The sequence below is a fragment of the Bombina bombina genome, chromosome 1, assembly GCF_027579735.1.
Source record: "Bombina bombina isolate aBomBom1 chromosome 1, aBomBom1.pri, whole genome shotgun sequence".
NCBI classification, from domain to species: Eukaryota; Metazoa; Chordata; class Amphibia; order Anura; family Bombinatoridae; genus Bombina; species Bombina bombina.
In genome coordinates this window covers 489,447,665-489,465,261 of record NC_069499.1, presented here as the reverse complement: position 1 = coordinate 489,465,261, position 17,597 = coordinate 489,447,665, and the positions used below count along the sequence as shown (strand labels likewise).

At 39.6% G+C, this 17,597-nt stretch overlaps 1 protein-coding gene across 1 annotated transcript in view; it reads left to right on the top strand.

Moving 5' to 3' along the window:
- Positions 1–17,597, top strand: part of TBCCD1 (TBCC domain containing 1) — a 210,625-nt gene that overhangs the window by 134,190 nt on the left and 58,838 nt on the right. The window contains exon 5 of the mRNA XM_053698547.1: positions 12,937–13,434. Coding sequence (XP_053554522.1) covers positions 12,937–13,434 — 498 coding nt within the window. The remainder of the gene's footprint in view (positions 1–12,936; positions 13,435–17,597) is intronic.

Here is a 17,597-nt window from a genome sequence, read left to right as displayed (position 1 = left end):
TTTTTTTTTCTCTCCTTCCTCGTGTGATTGCCAGAATCTAACAGGAGAGGGCTTCAGTAATTCTAATAGCGCCTGCGTGGCCACGCAAGACCTGGTATGCAGATCTAGTGGACATGTCGTCTCTGCCAACGTGGAGACTGCCATTGAGAAAGGACCTTCTTATTCAAGGTCCGTTCCAACATCCAAATCTAACTTATCTACAGCTGACTGCTTGGAGATTGAACGCTTGACTTTATCTAAGCGGGGTTTCTCTGAGCCGGTCATGGATACCCTGATTCAGGCTTGCAAGCCGGTCACTAGAAAAATTTACCATAAGATATGGAGTAAATAACTTTATTGAGTGAATCCAAGGGTTACTCGTGGAGTAAGATTAGGATTCCTAGGATTTTGTCTTTTCTCCAAGAAGGATTGGAGAAGGGATTATCAGCTAGTTCCCTGAAGGGACAAATTTCTGCTTGGTCAATTTTGCTTCACAAGCGTCTGGAAGATGTCCCAGATGTTCAGGCATTTTGTCAGGCTGTAATCAGAATCCAGCCTGTGTTTAAACCGTTTGCTCCGCCATGGAGCTTTAATTTAGTTCTTAATGTTCTTCAAGGGGTTCCGTTTGAACCCATGCATTCCATAGATATTAAGCTGTTATCTTGGAAAGTTTTGTTTTTAGTAGCTATCTCTTCTGCCTGAAGAGTTTCTGAGCTTTCTGCATTGCAATGTGATTCCCCTTATCCTATATTCCATCCTGATAAGGTGTTTTTTGCGTACTAAACCTGGATTTCTTCCTAAGGTTGTTTCAAATAAGATTATTAATCAGGAAATTGTAGTTCCTTCCTTGTGTCCTAAACCTTCCTCTAAGAAGGAACGTCCGTTACATAACTTGGACGTGGTTCGTTCTTTAAAGATTTTATTTACAAGCGACCAAGGATTTCCATCAAACATCTTCTCTGTTTGTTGTTTATTTCGGGAAATGTAGGGGTCAAAAAGCTACGGCTACCTCTCTCTCTTTTTGGCAGAAAAGCATCATCCGCCTGGCATATGAGACTGCTGGACAGCAGCCTTCTGAAAAGATTACGGCTCATTCCACCAGTTTCCACATGGGCTTTTAAAAAAACGATGTTTGTTTTCCAAATTTGATACTTTTGCTTCTTCTGAGGCTATTTTTGGGAGAAAGGTGCTTCAAGCAGTGGTGCCTTCCGTTTAGATTCCTGTCTTGTCCCTCCCTTTCATCCGTGTCCTAAAGCTTTGGTATTGGTATCCCACAAGTAAAGGATGAAACCCGTGGACTCGGTACATCTTGTAAAAGAAAAGGAAATTTATGCTTACCTGATAATAAATTTCTTTTCTTTCATGTAATTAGCAAGAGTCCATGAGCTAGTTACGTATGGGATATACATTCCTACCAGGAGGGGCAAAGTTTCCCAAACCTCAAAATGCCTATAAATACACCCCTCACCACACCCACAAATCAGTTTTACAAACTTTGCCTCCTATGGAGGTGGTGAAGTAAGTTTGTGCTAGATTCTACGTTGATATGCGCTCCGCAGCAGGTTGGAGCCCGGTTTTCCTCTCAGCGTGCAGTGAATGTCAGAGGGATGTGAGGAGAGTATTGCCTGTTTGAATTCAATGATCTCCTTCTACGGGGTCTATTTCATAGGTTCTCTGTTATCGGTCGTAGAGATTCATCTCTTACCTCCCTTTTCAGATCGACGATATACTCTTATATATATATATATATATACCATTACCTCTGCTGATTTTCGTTTCAGTACTGGTTTGGCTTTCTACAAACATGTAGATGAGTGTCCTGGGGTAAGTAAGTCTTATTTTCTGTGACACTCTAAGCTATGGTTGGGCACTTTTTTTAATAAAGTTCTAAATATATGTATTCAAACATTTATTTGCCTTGACTCAGGATGTTCAACATTCCTTATTTTCAGACAGTCAGTTTCATATTTGGGATAATGCATTTGAATCAATCATTTTTCTTACCTTAAAAATTTGACTTTTTTCCTGTGGGCTGTTAGGCTCGCGGGGGCTGAAAATGCTTCATTTTATTGCGTCATTCTTGGCGCTGACTTTTTTGGCGCAAAAAATCTTTTCTGTTTCCGGCGTCATACGTGTCGCCGGAAGTTGCGTCATTTTTTGACGTTCTTTTGCGCCAAAGATGTCGGCGTTCCGGATGTGGCGTCATTTTTGGCGCCAAAAGCATTTAGGCGCCAAATAATGTGAGCGTCTTATTTGGCGCTAAAAAAATATGGGCGTCACTTTTGTCTCCACATTATTTAAGTCTCATTTTTCATTGCTTCTGGTTGCTAGAAGCTTGTTCTTTGGCATTTTTTCCCATTCCTGAAACTGTCATTTAAGGAATTTGATCAATTTTGCTTTATATGTTGTTTTTTCTCTTACATATTGCAAGATGTCTCACGTTGCATCTGAGTCAGAAGATACTTCAGGAAAATCGCTGTCTGGTGCTGGATCTACCAAAGCTAAGTGTATCTGCTGTAAACTTTTGGTAGCTGTTCCTCCAGCTGTTGTTTGTATTAATTGTCATGACAAACTTGTTAATGCAGATAATATTTCCTTTAGTAAAGTACCATTACCTGTTGCAGTTCCATCAACATCTAATGTTCAGAGTGTTCCTGATAACATAAGAGATTTTGTTTCTGAATCCATCAAGAAGGCTATGTCTGTTATTCCTCCTTCTAGTAAACATAAAAAATCTTTTAAAACTTCTCTTCATACAGATGAATTTTTAAATGAACATCATCATTCTGATTCTAATGACTCTTCTGGTACAGAGGATTCTGTCTCAGAGATTGATGCTGATAAATCTTCATATTTATTTAAAATGGAATTTATTTGTTCTTTACTTAAAGAAGTACTAATTGCTTTAGAAATTGATTCTGGTCCTCTTGATATTAAATCTAAACGTTTAGATAAGGTCTTTAAATCTCCTGTGGTTATTCCAGAAGTTTTTCCTGTTCCTGGTGCTATTTCTGAAGTAATTTCCAGAGAATGGAATAATTTGGGTAATTCATTTACTCCTTCTAAACGTTTTAAGCAATTATATCCTGTGCCATCCGACAGATTAGAATTTTGGGATAAAATCCCTAAAGTTGATGGGGCTATTTCTACCCTTGCTAAACGTACTACTATTCCTACGGCAGATGGTACTTCGTTTAAGGATCCTTTAGATAGGAAAATTGAATCCTTTCTAAGAAAAGCTTATCTGTGTTCAGGTAATCTTCTTAGACCTGCTATATCATTGACTGATGTTGCTGCAGCTTCAACTTTTTGGTTGGAAACTTTAGCGCAACAAGTAACAGATCATGATTCTCAGAATATTATTATTCTTCTTCAACATGCTAATAATTTTATCTGTGATGCCATTTTTGATATTATCAGAGTTGATGTCAGGTTTATGTCTCTAGCTATTTTAGCTAGAAGAGCTTTATGGCTTAAAACTTGGAATGCTGATATGTCTTCTAAATCGACTCTACTTTCCCTTTCTTTCCAGGGTAATAAATTATTTGGTTCTCAGTTGGATTCTATTATCTCAACTGTTACTGGTGGGAAAGGAACTTTTTTACCACAGGATAAAAAATCTAAGGGTAAAAACAGGGCTAATAATCGTTTTCGTTCCTTTCGTTTCAACAAAGAACAAAAGCCTGATCCTTCATCCTCAGGAGCAGTTTCAGTTTGGAAACCATCTCCAGTCTGGAATAAATCCAAGCCTTTTAGAAAACCAAAGCCAGCTCCTAAGTCCACATGAAGGTGCGGCCCTCATTCCAGCTCAGCTGGTAGGGGGCAGGTTACGTTTTTTCAAAGAAATTTGGATCAATTCTGTTCACAATCTTTGGATTCAGAACATTGTTTCAGAAGGGTACAGAATTGGTTTCAAGATGAGACCTCCTGCAAAGAGATTTTTTCTTTCCTGTGTCCCAGTAAACCCAGTGAAAGCTCAAGCATTTCTGAAATGTGTTTCAGATCTAGAGTCGGCTGGAGTAATTATGCCAGTTCCAGTTCTGGAACAGGGGCTGGGGTTTTATTCGAATCTCTTCATTGTACCAAAGAAGGAGAATTCCTTCAGACCAGTTCTGGATCTAAAAATATTGAATCGTTATGTAAGGATACCAACATTCAAAATGGTAACTGTAAGGACTATCTTGCCTTTTGTTCAGCAAGGGCATTATATGTCTACAATAGATTTACAGGATGCATATCTGCATATTCCGATTCATCCAGCTCACTATCAGTTCCTGAGATTCTCTTTCCTGGACAAGCATTACCAGTTTGTGGCTCTGCCGTTTGGCCTAGCTACAGCTCCAAGAATTTTTACAAAGGTTCTCGGTGCCCTTCTGTCTGTAATCAGAGAACAGGGTATTGTGGTATTTCCTTATTTGGACGATATCTTGGTACTTGCTCAGTCTTTACATTTAGCAGAATCTCATACGAATCGACTTGTGTTGTTTCTTCAAGATCATGGTTGGAGGATCAATTCACTAAAAAGTTCATTGATTCCTCAGACAAGGGTAACCTTTTTGGGTTTCCAGATTCAGTGTCCATGACTCTGTCTTTGACAGACAAGAGACGTCTAAAATTGATTTCAGCTTGTCGAAACCTTCAGTCACAATCATTCCCTTCGGTAGCCTTATGCATGGAAATTCTAGGTCTTATGACTGCTGCATCGGACGCGATCCCCTTTGCTCGTTTTCACATGCGACCTCTTCAGCTCTGTATGCTGAATCAATGGTGCAGGGATTACACAAAGATATCTCAATTAATATCTTTAAAACCGATTGTACGACACTCTCTGACGTGGTGGACAGATCACCATCGTTTAATTCAGGGGGCTTCTTTTGTTCTTCCGACCTGGACTGTAATTTCAACAGATGCAAGTCTTACAGGTTGGGGAGCTGTGTGGGGATCTCTGACGGCACAAGGGGTTTGGGAATCTCAGGAGGTGAGATTACCGATCAATATTTTGGAACTCCGTGCAATTTTCAGAGCTCTTCAGTCTTGGCCTCTTCTGAAGAGAGAATCGTTCATTTGTTTTCAGACAGACAATGTCACAACTGTGGCATACATCAATCATCAAGGAGGGACTCACAGTCCTCTGGCTATGAAAGAAGTATCTCGAATTCTGGTTTGGGCGGAATCCAGCTCCTGTCTAATCTCTGCGGTTCATATCCCAGGTATAGACAATTGGGAAGCGGATTATCTCAGTCGCCAAACGTTGCATCCGGGCGAATGGTCTCTTCACCCAGAGGTATTTCTTCAGATTGTTCAAATGTGGGAACTTCCAGAAATAGATCTGATGGCTTCTCATCTAAACACGCAACTTCCCAGGTATCTGTCCAGATCCCGGGATCCTCAGGCGGAGGCAGTGGATGCATTATCACTTCCTTGGAAGTATCATCCTGCCTATATCTTTCCGCCTCTAGTTCTTCTTCCAAGAGTAATCTCCAAGATTCTGAAGGAATGCTTGTTTGTTCTGCTGGTAGCTCCGGCATGGCCTCACAGGTTTTGGTATGCGGATCTTGTCCGGATGGCCTCTTGCCAACCGTGGACTCTTCCGTTAAGACCAGACCTTCTGTCGCAAGCTCCTTTTTTCCATCAGGATCTCAAATCCTTAAATTTAAAGGTATGGAGATTGAACGCTTGATTCTTGGTCAAAGAGGTTTCTCTGACTCTGTGATTAATACTATGTTACAGGCTCGTAAATCTGTATCTAGAGAGATATATTATAGAGTCTGGAAGACTTATATTTCTTGGTGTCTTTCTCATCATTTTTCTTGGCATTCTTTTAGAATTCCGAGAATTTTACAGTTTCTTCAGGATGGTTTAGATAAAGGTTTGTCCGCAAGTTCCTTGAAAGGTCAAATCTCTGCTCTTTCTGTTCTTTTTCACAGAAAGATTGCTAATCTTCCTGATATTCATTGTTTTGTACAAGCTTTGGTTCGTATAAAACCTGTCATTAAGTCAATTTCTCCTCCTTGGAGTTTGAATTTGGTTCTGGGGGCTCTTCAAGCTCCTCCTTTTGAACCTATGCATTCATTGGACATTAAATTACTTTCTTGGAAAGTTTTGTTCCTTTTGGCCATCTCTTCTGCCAGAAGAGTCTCGGAATTATCTGCTCTTTCTTGTGAGTCTCCTTTTCTGATTTTTCATCAGGATAAGGCGGTGTTGCGAACTTCTTTTGAATTTTTACCTAAGGTTGTGAATTCCAACAACATTAGTAGAGAAATTGTGGTTCCTTCATTATGTCCTAATCCTAAGAATTCTAAGGAGAGATCGTTGCATTCTTTGGATGTTGTTAGAGCTTTGAAATATTATGTTGAAGCTACTAAGACTTTCCGAAAGACTTCTAGTCTATTTGTTATCTTTTCCGGTTCTAGGAAAGGTCAGAAGGCCTCTGCCATTTCTTTGGCATCTTGGTTGAAATCTTTAATTCATCATGCTTATGTCGAGTCGGGTAAAACTCCGCCTCAAAGGATTACAGCTCATTCTACTAGGTCAGTTTCTACTTCCTGGGCGTTTAGGAATGAAGCTTCAGTTGATCAGATTTGCAAAGCAGCAACTTGGTCCTCTTTGCATACTTTTACTAAATTCTACCATTTTGATGCGTTTTCTTCTTCTGAAGCAGTTTTTGGTAGAAAAGTACTTCAGGCAGCGGTTTCAGTTTGAATCTTCTGCTTATGTTTTCATTAAACTTTATTTTGGGTGTGGATTATTTTCAGCAGGAATTGGCTGTCTTTATTTTATCCCTCCCTCTCTAGTGACTCTTGCGTGGAAAGATCCACATCTTGGGTAGTCATTATCCCATACGTCACTAGCTCATGGACTCTTGCTAATTACATGAAAGAAAACATAATTTATGTAAGAACTTGCCTGATAAATTCATTTCTTTCATATTAGCAAGAGTCCATGAGGCCCGCCCTTTTTTGTGGTGGTATGATTTTGTATAAAGCACAATTATTCCAATTCCTTATTTTTTATGCTTTTCGCACTTTTTCTTATCACCCCACTTCTTGGCTATTCGTTAAACTGATTTGTGGGTGTGGTGAGGGGTGTATTTATAGGCATTTTGAGGTTTGGGAAACTTTGCCCCTCCTGGTAGGAATGTATATCCCATACGTCACTAGCTCATGGACTCTTGCTAATATGAAATAAATGAATTTATCAGGTAAGTTCTTACATAAATTATGTTTTACTATATACCAAGTCCACGGCCCACCCTGTCATTTTGGGACAGGATTTATTTTTTTATAAACTTCAGTCACCTCTGCACCTTTGTTAGTTTTTTCCCTTTCTCTTCCTATACCTTCGGTCGAATGACTGGGGGGAGGAGTTAAGGGAGGAACTATATAGCAGCTCTGCTGTGGTGCTCTTTGCCACTTCCTGTTAGCAGGAGGATTATATCCCACAAGTAAAGGATGAAACCAGTGGACTCGGTATATCGTAAAAGAAATTAATTTATCAGGTAAGCATAAATTTCCTTTTTGTTACAAAAACGTCTGGCAGATGTTCAATCTTTTTGTCAGGCCTTGGTTAGGATCAGGTATTTGTTCAAGCCAGTTACTCCCCCATGGAGTCTGAATTTAGTTCTTCAAGGGGTTCTGTTTGAGCCTATGCATTCCTTAGATATTAAGTTATCTTGGAAAGTTTTATTTCTTGTTGCTATTTCTTCAGCTCGAAGAGTGTCCGAGCTGTCGGCGCTACAGTACAATTCGCCTTACCTTGTTTTCCATTCGGATAAGGTAGTGTTATGTACTAAACTAGGGTTCCTTTCTAAGGTTGTTTCGGACAGGAACATTAATCAGGAGATTGTGGTTCCTTCATTGTGTCCTAATCCTTCTTCTCAAAAGCAGGACTTTCGTCAGTCGTCTTCTTTGTTTGTCATTTTCTCTGGAACACGTAAGGGTCAGAAAGCTACGGCTACCTCTTTCTTTTTGGCTGAAGAGTATCATCCGTTTTGCATATGAGACTGCTGGACAGCAGCCTCCTGAAAGAATTAATGCTCATTCCACTAGGGCTGTTGCTTCCTCATGGGCATTCAAAAATGAGGCTTCTGTAGAACAGATTTGCAAGGCTGCAACTTGGTCCTCTCTTCACACTTTTTCTAAATTTGACAAATTTGATACTTTTGCCTCGGCTGAGGCTGCTTTTGGGAGAAAGGTTCTTCAAGTAAGGATGGTGATCCGTGGACTCATCGTGTCTTTAAAAAGAAAATTTATGCTTACCTGATAAATTTGTTTCTTTTTAGACACGATGAGTCCACGGCCCGCCCTGTTCTTGTAAGACAGGTTATTTTTTTGTAAACTTCAGACACCTTTGCACCTTGGCTTTTCCTTTCTCTTCCTAACTTCGGTCGAATGACTGGAGTGGGAGGGAGGGAAGGAGCTATTTAACAGCTCTGCTGTGGTGCTCTTTGCCGCCTCCTGCTGACCAGGAGGTGTAATCCCACAAGTAAGGATGATGATCCGTGGACTCATCGTGTCTATAAAAAGAAACAAATTTATCAGATAAGCATAAATTTTCTTTTTATTACCCCCTTAACGGCCGACAACGTACAGGGTACGTCCTACAAAAAACTGTCGTTCACGACCAAGGATGTACCCTGTACGTCGTCGGCTAATCTGAGCGCTGGAAGCGATCGAGATTGCTTCCAGCTGCTCTAATAGTATTGCAGCTATGCCTTGATGTCGAGGCATCCTGCAATACTGTTCCCGACTGCCGAGACCCGGATTGATCACTCCCCACGAGTGATCACTTCCGGTTTCGCTCCACGTGGAGCCCGGCAGTCTAGCAGAGCATCTGAAGTGATCGGACAGGCTTCCGATGCTCTGCTTGTGTGCTGAGCACCTCGGTGGGTCGAGGCACTTAGTAATTAAAAAAAAATTGTTAAAAATGGGGAAAAAAGCCCCATATAGCCCCCCCCCCCCCATGTGGCTTTAAAGATGGTGATGCCCAGTGCATCATGGGGCCTCTGGGAGTGTCCTTAGCTTGCCTCATCAAAGGGCAGGCTAGGGTCATCCAGTCTGAGCTTGCCACAATAAAAAAAAAAGAAAATACCAGAGAGCCATCTCTCTGCAGAGGCTAGTGGAATGGAGTCAAAACATGCGAAATAAAGCATGGATTCACATTGATAATGATATCTTGGGGCGTGGGAATGTGGGAGCCCTAGCTTGGATCCCAGCTAAGAATAGGCTGACCGTTTTTGCACAGTACCCTCTAATACTTGAGGTGTTTGAGGTATGGGATAAAATAATTATTAAAGAACCACACTTGTCCACATTTCACTCTCCAAATACCCCAGTCAGAGACAACCCAGACCTGGGTATGGAATACAGGGCACATGTGACAAGTGATTCTTGCACGTTAGCAGAAACCTCCATAGCCAATATACTGCAACAAGGCAAGCTCAAAACACAGACTGAATTATCAGACTAGGCACCTGAGATCTTTGAGTCGTGGTTTAGAGTAGCTCAGATGCAACACTACATACAAACACTCAGAGACAAAACAGCCCTGACCAGACAAACAACACTCTCTGAGACACTATGCACAATGACACAGACCCCGTCGCATCTAATCTCACAAATCTATAAAACCTTACTGACAAAGGGAGGAACTACCCTGCCGACTTATACTGCATCTTGGCAAACCGAGCTTGCCCAAGAAATAGAGGTAAAAGGCTTGATCAAGATCTTCTCTAAAGCTAAAAAGGCTTCAGTCTCTATGAAAATACAAGAATCACATTACAAGCTGTTAAGCAGATGGTACATGACACCCCAACGACTAAACAAAATCTACCCACGTGTGGCTGGGGGATGCTGGAGGGGATGTGGGGATGAAGGAACACTCTTACACATTTGGTGGACATGCCCCCATATTCAGCCTTACTGGGAGGGAGTGCTGGGTGAAATGAGTAAAAAGCTGGGGACTATAATCCCACCAAAACCTACATATCTGATATATCACGAACTACCCAAAGTCGTGGGGGAAGATAAATTCTTGCTCCTCTTGCTGATGTTAAATGGTACAAATGGTCTAATACCTGTTTATTGGAAAAAAGCGCAGGCTCCGACTTTGCAGGAATGGAGAAACGGAGTAGGGGAATTACTCAGGCTAGAAAGATACCACATCTTAAATCAGGTAAACTAGTTACACATGAGATGATGACATTGACCTGGGAGGGCAAAGGGCTATAATGTGGCATAATACAACAGAATACAGCAAAATTGAGAATAAACACCATGGCACCCCACTACTCGGGAACAACTGCCCTTCCCCGCTCCCATCCCCCCCCCCCCCCTTTTTTTTTTCTTTCTCCCTCCTTACAGCACGAACATTTTCTTCATTCTTCTTTACTCTCTCTACCTTACGAACTGGTGAGTAGGGCAGTAACATTAGGAATTAATTTAGTCTTGGCGGTATGTAATAGGAAGCCGATAGGTTACCAGTTATATGAAAGAAAAGATCCTGATGTTAAGTTCCAAAGTTCATGTTTATTTATTAGTAAGAACTCTATAACGCAGCGAGCAAATTGGCTTGCCGAAACAAGCTCAGGAGTAATGATTTAACTACAAGCAAGTTACACAGCAAAGAGAAACAGACTATATAGTAAATAGATATAACCTATGAACAACATATAAGATTGCAGGTGTTCTGTTATAAGTTTTCCATCAGGAATGTTGCAAATACTGTATTCATGGACAAAGAAATGTAAATATTGCTAATGTTGTTCACAATTTCTCTTTAATAAAGCTTGTTTAAAAAAAAAAAAAAAATTACAAGTCATAAAATTGTAACAGAACCTTCCCAAAATCCTGGCAAACATATGCATGGGGGCCATAGGTGTACTCAGGAGGTCTTGCAGAAAACAACCTGGAGTGTTTTTTTGCAATAACTTACAACATGCTCTCCTAAATCATAGCCAAAAAGCAATGTGTGTGTAAAAATGAGAAAATACCACCATACACTTTCTCAATGTTTTTTGTGTGGCTAAAACAGTTGCATCAAAGGGATTAAAACACCCCATATACAATACCTTGGGGTCTCAACTTCTGAAATATATGCATGTTCATGGCGAGCAAATAAATTGGGGTATATAAAAAAGGCCCCCCCAAAAGAAGATAGTCAAAGAAGATATGTTACATTTGGAAAAAAATCACACGTCAGAAGTTTGGCATTGCAAACCTCAAACAACCCAACAAACCTATGCATAGGTGGTATCACTGTACTCAGGTGATCTTGCTGAACAAATATTGGGGTGCTCTTTGGCAGTAACACATACCAGGTACTGAGAATCCATGCCTAAAGTACAATGTGTGTGAAAAATAACAGTAAAAATGACTACCCAAAAGTTTGACAAAGACTGGTGGTTGAATTAGTGCATGGAAAGTGTTAAAATACCTGTATTTGAGTTACCCTAGGGTGTTTACTTTTCAAAAATCTATGGTATGATGGGGGTAAATTACATTCACAGGCTTCAGAAATTACCCAAATAGGACATGGGTGCATGATGACAGATGGGAAAATTCCAAGTTGGAAAACTGGAATACGCCCCCTAAAAATTAAGGCCTTTTAGCCCCCAGAGAACCCAACACACCTATACATGGGTTGTATCAATGTACTCAGGAGATGTTGCTGAACACATATTGGGGTGTTATTTGGCAGTAACACTTAAAGTGAATGTAAATTTTGATGCTAAAGTTCCCGGTTTTTAAAAATTGGATTAAAAACGGGGGCACTTTAATTCATTAACATTTACATTTCACTCGTGCTGTGAAAAAAAAAAAAAAAAAAACTTACCTTTTAATCTTGACAGCAGCTCCAGTTTCCTCCACCCGTCGTAAAGCCTCTTCCTGGGTCTAAAATGATGAATCCGTCTTCCTCCAATCACAGCATTGAATCAGACACTGATTCCCCCAGGGGGGAAGCCGTGATTGGAGGATGACCTATCCATCATTTCTGACATCAGAAATGGCTTGCAACGACCGGAGGAAGCTGGAGCTGCTGTCAAGTTTAAAAGGTAAGTATTTCTTCACGAGTGAAATGTAAATTTTGATGAATTAAAGTACCCCTGTTTTTTAAAAAACGGGCACTTTAGCATCAACATTTACATTCACTTTAACGTTTTCAGTAAATGTATTCTTAAATTGCTATTTTGTCAAAAAATCACCACTTTGGCATAGATTGGTGGTAAAATGGTTGCATGAAAAGAGTCAAAATACCCCAAGTTCATACCTTAGGTTGTCTTCTTTTAAAAAATATATACATGTGAAGGGTTATTCAGTGATTCCTGACAGATATCAGTGTTCCAATGTAACTCGCTAATTTTGAGAAGAAATGGTTTTTTAAATAGCAAAGTGCTACTTGTACTTATTACCCTGTAACTTGCAAAAAACATATAAACATTGGGTATTTCTAAACTCAGGACAAAATTTAGAAACTATTTAGCATGGGTGTTTTTTGGTGGTTGTAGATGTGTAACAGATTTTGGGCGTCAAAGTTAGAAAAAAGTCATTTTTTCATCATATTTTATAAAAAAAAAATTATAGTAAATTATAAGATATGATGAAAATATTGGTATCTTTAGAAAGTCCATTTAATGGCGAGAAAAACGGTATATAATATGTTGTGGGTACAGTAAATGAGTAAGAGGAAAATTACAGCTAAACACAAACACTGCAGAAATGCAAAAATAGCATTTTCATTTTTTTTTTCTTTTAAATCCACTTGTGGCATAAGCTTTATTGTGCCCCAGTCTTGGTCTTCTGCCTGAAACACACAACTGTTCTTCTTTTTGATACCAGTTCCCTGTTCTGAAATTTCAGTATACATATTAAGTGTGCTTTTATGCTAATGTTCAGATGTTTGCTATGCACTCATTTACTTGCACGTTTTTGGCTTACATTTGCTTTGTCTCTCCTTCAGATTTGTGACTGTTGAGAAGTGTCGGAATAGCACCATTATCCTGGGACCTGTTCAGACTACTATTCATGTACAAATGTGCGATAATGTGAAAGTAATAAGTGTTTGTCAACGTTTGTCACTCTCCTCTACAACAAACTGTACCTTTCATATTCTCACTCCTACGCGGCCTCTCTTCTTCTCTGGCAACCAAGGTGTGGTCCTTGCGCCTTTTCATACTCATTATCCAATGCTTGAAGATCATATGGGACAGACTGGTTTAGCAACTTTGCCTAATTATTGGGACAGACCTCATTTACTTTCATCAGAAAACATTGACAAAAATATCTGGAAGATGATGTCCCCTCGGGAATTTTATACTTTTGTTGTTCCTTTTGAAATGGAAGGCGATACCACAGAGATACCCGGAGGCCTTCCTCCAGCGTTCCAAAAAGCAATGGCGCAACGGCAGCAAAAAACACAGATGTGGCAAAAAACTGTTAAAGATGCTGGTTTAACAAGGTAAGAAAATATTTATCATAGCACATGAAAAGGCACGTAAAGCAGTGATAGGAGGATGCTCTGATAGGCACTTTTGCTTGCATACATTTGTTAAACCCCCTCAAAAGGGTTAAACATAAAGGCATGCACAGCTCTAGAGCAGCATTGCACCACTGCTCCATGTCTGAACATGACCAGTGATTAGGGCCTACTCACATACTTACAGAAGCTTTTTTTTTTCCACTTTCTGTGAAGAGATTATTTATTTTTTATTTTTTAGTGAAAATCTTTCTGCAGGTTGGTCATTTTAAAATGAAACTCAGTTTAAAATAGGTAGTTAGACTAAAACGCCAGCTCAACTGCAATGTGTTGATTAGCTTGAGAAGAAAGCAGTTTCTTTTTAATGACACAAGTCCACGGATCATCTAATTACTATTGGGAATATCACTCCTGCCCAGCAGGAGGCGACAAAGAGCAGCATAGCAAAGCTGATAAATATCACCTCCCTTCCCTCCCAACCTAGTCATTCTCTTTGCCTACGTTAAGTGCAAGGAGGTGGTAAATTAGGTGTTAGAAAAAGATCTTCAATTAAGAGTTTATTATTTGTAAAGTAGTACAAGATTGTGCTGCTTTGTCCTAGGGTGTAGCCGTAGTCCATATCAGTCTCTTCAGTAGAGCAGTGGTGGCTTTAGAGCAATGGGAACTTGTGGGACATAATTCTCACTTCGCCTCCCATACATTTATGCTGCCCTAACCCTGGAACCCGGAGTAAGATTTCTCAGTCTTTATCTATTTTTCCACAGGTCCATGTGAGGGAGAGGACCTCTCAAACCTAGTGACCTGCCTTGCTGCCTGGCAGATTTATGAGGTAAGCGCTGACTTTATTTTTTCTGGGGCTAGAAGAAAAAGGACTCGGAAAAAGGTTGGGCTCTTTTATTCAATGGGAAAAAATATGGCATTTATTATTTTCCTGGAACTATATGGTAATCCTTATGTACTTATAAAGGGATTATATAGGACAGCATTTGCAGGCACTGGGGATTGAGGAGAACAAGCTCAATGTTGGTGATACTCTTTTATTTATGATACAGAGTTTTCACTTAAGATGTCGGCTAACACGTTTGGACACGCCCACAATGGGCGCGACTTGTGTGGCAGTAGGATTATGTGCTGCGCACATATTTTCTCTCTATTGCAATAATTATGATTGTGAGAAAATTCTACTTATTACAGTTTACTTAAAACAGAGTTTATATGGTTTCAGAGTAATTCAACAGCTCTAGGTTCGGTTCTGGTTTCCATAGCGATTATTTCCGGTAATCCGACATGGTTGTATCTTAAAGGGACACTGTACCCAAAAAATTTATTTCGTGATTCAGATTGAGCATGACATTTTAAGCAACTTTCTAATTTACTCCTATTATCAAATTTTATTCATTCTCTTGGTATCTTTATTTGAAATGCAAGAATGTAAGTTTAGATGCCGGCCCATTTTTGGTGAACAACCTGGGTTGTCCTTGATGATTGGTGGATAAATTCATCCTCCAATAAAAAAGTGCTGTCCAGAGTACTGAAACCAAAAAAAAAGCTTAGATGCCTTCTTTTTCAAATAATGATAGCAAGAGAACGAAGAAAAATTGATAATAGGAGTAAATTAGAAAGTTGCTTAAAATTGCATGCTCTTTCTGAATTACAAAAGAAAAAATTTGGGTTCAGTATCCCTTTAAGCTGAGGTGTTAAAGCTGTTGATGGGTGTTAAGTCTTTATTTTTCAGTGATAAAGATATTACGTTTTCCCAGTTCAAAATAAAACTGTTCGTTTTTACTGTACATTAAAATAAAGCAGTTAACTTTTAAATGTTAAAGGCACAGTCTATTAAAAATTAAACATTCATGATTCAGATAGGGCGTGCCATTTTAAACAACTTTCCAATTTACTTTTATCATCAAATTTGCTTTGTTCCCTTGGTGGTATTTTTGAAAAGCTAAACCTAGGTAGACTTAAACTGATTTCTAAACCGTTGAAAACCGTCTCCTAGCTCAGAGCATTTAAAAAAAAATAATTACAGTTAGACCGCACTAGTTCATGTGTGTCATACAGATAACATTGTGCTCAGTCCCGTGGAGTTATTTAGGAGTCTGCACTGATTGTCTAAACTGCATGTCTGTCAAAAGCACTGAGACAAGGGGACAGTCTGCAGAGGCTTAGAAACAAGGTGATCACAGAGGTAAAACATATATTAATATAACCATGTTGGTTATGCAAAACTGGGGAATGGGTAATAAAGGGATTATCTATCTTTTTCAAATAATAAAAATTCTGGTGTAGACTGTCCCTTTTAAAGAGACAGTAACGTTGCCCTCTGTATAAAAGTTAATAAAAAATGTCTTTTTGGCTTATTTATTTCTGTTAGATATTTACAGATATCAATTACGTGTTTTTTAGTTCAAAGAATAGAACTGTTCAGTTTTTGCAGTTCATCAGTAATAAAGCAGTTACATTTTAAAGCAGTTACATTTTAAAATGTACAGTAACAGGAACAGTAACGTTTCTGTTAGAAATTAAGACTCAGTTATAGATGACATAGTCTGCCAGTCCTTGTCTGTTCCTCATGTGTTGAGGTGCACAAAATTTTAAAAAAAAATTGAGCCATTTTTGTCTAGGAGTTTAGTTTTGACAATGTTCAAAATATACCGTAATTTTCTCCTCAGGTGTCCCAAATTTTTTTTTTTTTAAGTTATGCAGTGCCATGCTTTTCCTCCCAAAGATCAGTGTGTAGGTTTCTGTCTCGACTGTATCTCTTCCGAACTTTCCTTTTCATAAGTATTGAAAAAGGAGGATATTTTGGTATCTCCTGAGAGTAAGACCTCAGAATCAGACAGTGTAATTCCTTCTTCTGATGATAGAGTGTTATCCTTCAGATTTAGGCTAGAGTACCTCCACTTACTAATTAAGGAGGTTTTAGCTACCTTGAGCGACTGATACTACGGTCATAGTCAATCCTAAACAGGTTTTTATTGGCGTGCCCTCCTTGGCGGAAGTATTAAAGAAAATCTTCTGCCAGATAGAGCTACAGAGATTATGTCTAGGGAATGGGAGAGGCTGGGTATTCCTTTTTTTCTCCATTCCCTATAATTATAAGATTTTTCTTTCAGTGAAGAGAAAACTGTACTCTGAACTTGGAGTCCCTGGTTCAACCACAGACAAGGCCCAGAAAGGGAGTAACCAGTGGCATACCTGTTCTGTAGTTTGCCTTTTAAGCCAAGAAAGCTACTATTCCCTTGAGGAGAGTTATTTCTTCAAGGATCCTGTGGATAAGAGGTTAAAGGGATTGTTCAGGGGTTACAATGACCTTCTGCGGTTTGCATTGCTACTATCATTAGTGCTGCTACATAATGGTTTGATGCTTTGTCTGATTCTATTTAGACACACTCCTCTCGAAAATATCCAGGATAGGATAAAGGCTATTAAGTTGTCCATCTCTGTTATTACATATGCTTCCTTTCAGGTTATTAAGCTGGGAGGTAAGATTTCAGGCTTTGCCATATTGGCTTGCAGAGCTTTATGGTTAAAAACTTGGCCTGCGGATGTGTTATTTAAATCTAAACTTTGGTGATTCCTTATAAGGGAAAGACCTTGTTTGGGCATGGTTGACAGAGGACATTTCCTCCCTCAGGATAAGAGATGTAAACTAGGAGGACTTCAGAGTAAGTTTGTTACGTCGAGATTTCTTAGGAAATCTTTCCTCTCCTTCATCCAAGCAAGACAGCATGAAGGGCCTGTCCCTGATCCGGGACTGGATCTTTTGGGGGGCAGGCTTTCCTTCTCTCAGGATTGGATTCGAGATCCATGAGCATCGTGTCCCTGGGATACAAACTAGAGTTCAAAACCTTTTCTTCCAGGGGAAGGTTTCTGCTTTCAAGATAATCTGTAGACCAGACAAAGAGAGAGGCAGTTTTACACCTGTACGTATCTCTCCGACCTGGGAGTGATAGTTCCTGTCTCATTGCAGGAACAGTGTCTAGGGTTTATTCCAATGGTTTGTAGTTCCCAAAAAGGGAGGGAACTTTTAGACCAGTTTTAGTTCTCAAGAGTACCATCCTTCAAGATGGAAACTATTCGTTCCATTCTTCTTTTTGGTCCAAGAGGGTCAATTGAAAAATGACTTCGGTGGATTTAAAGGA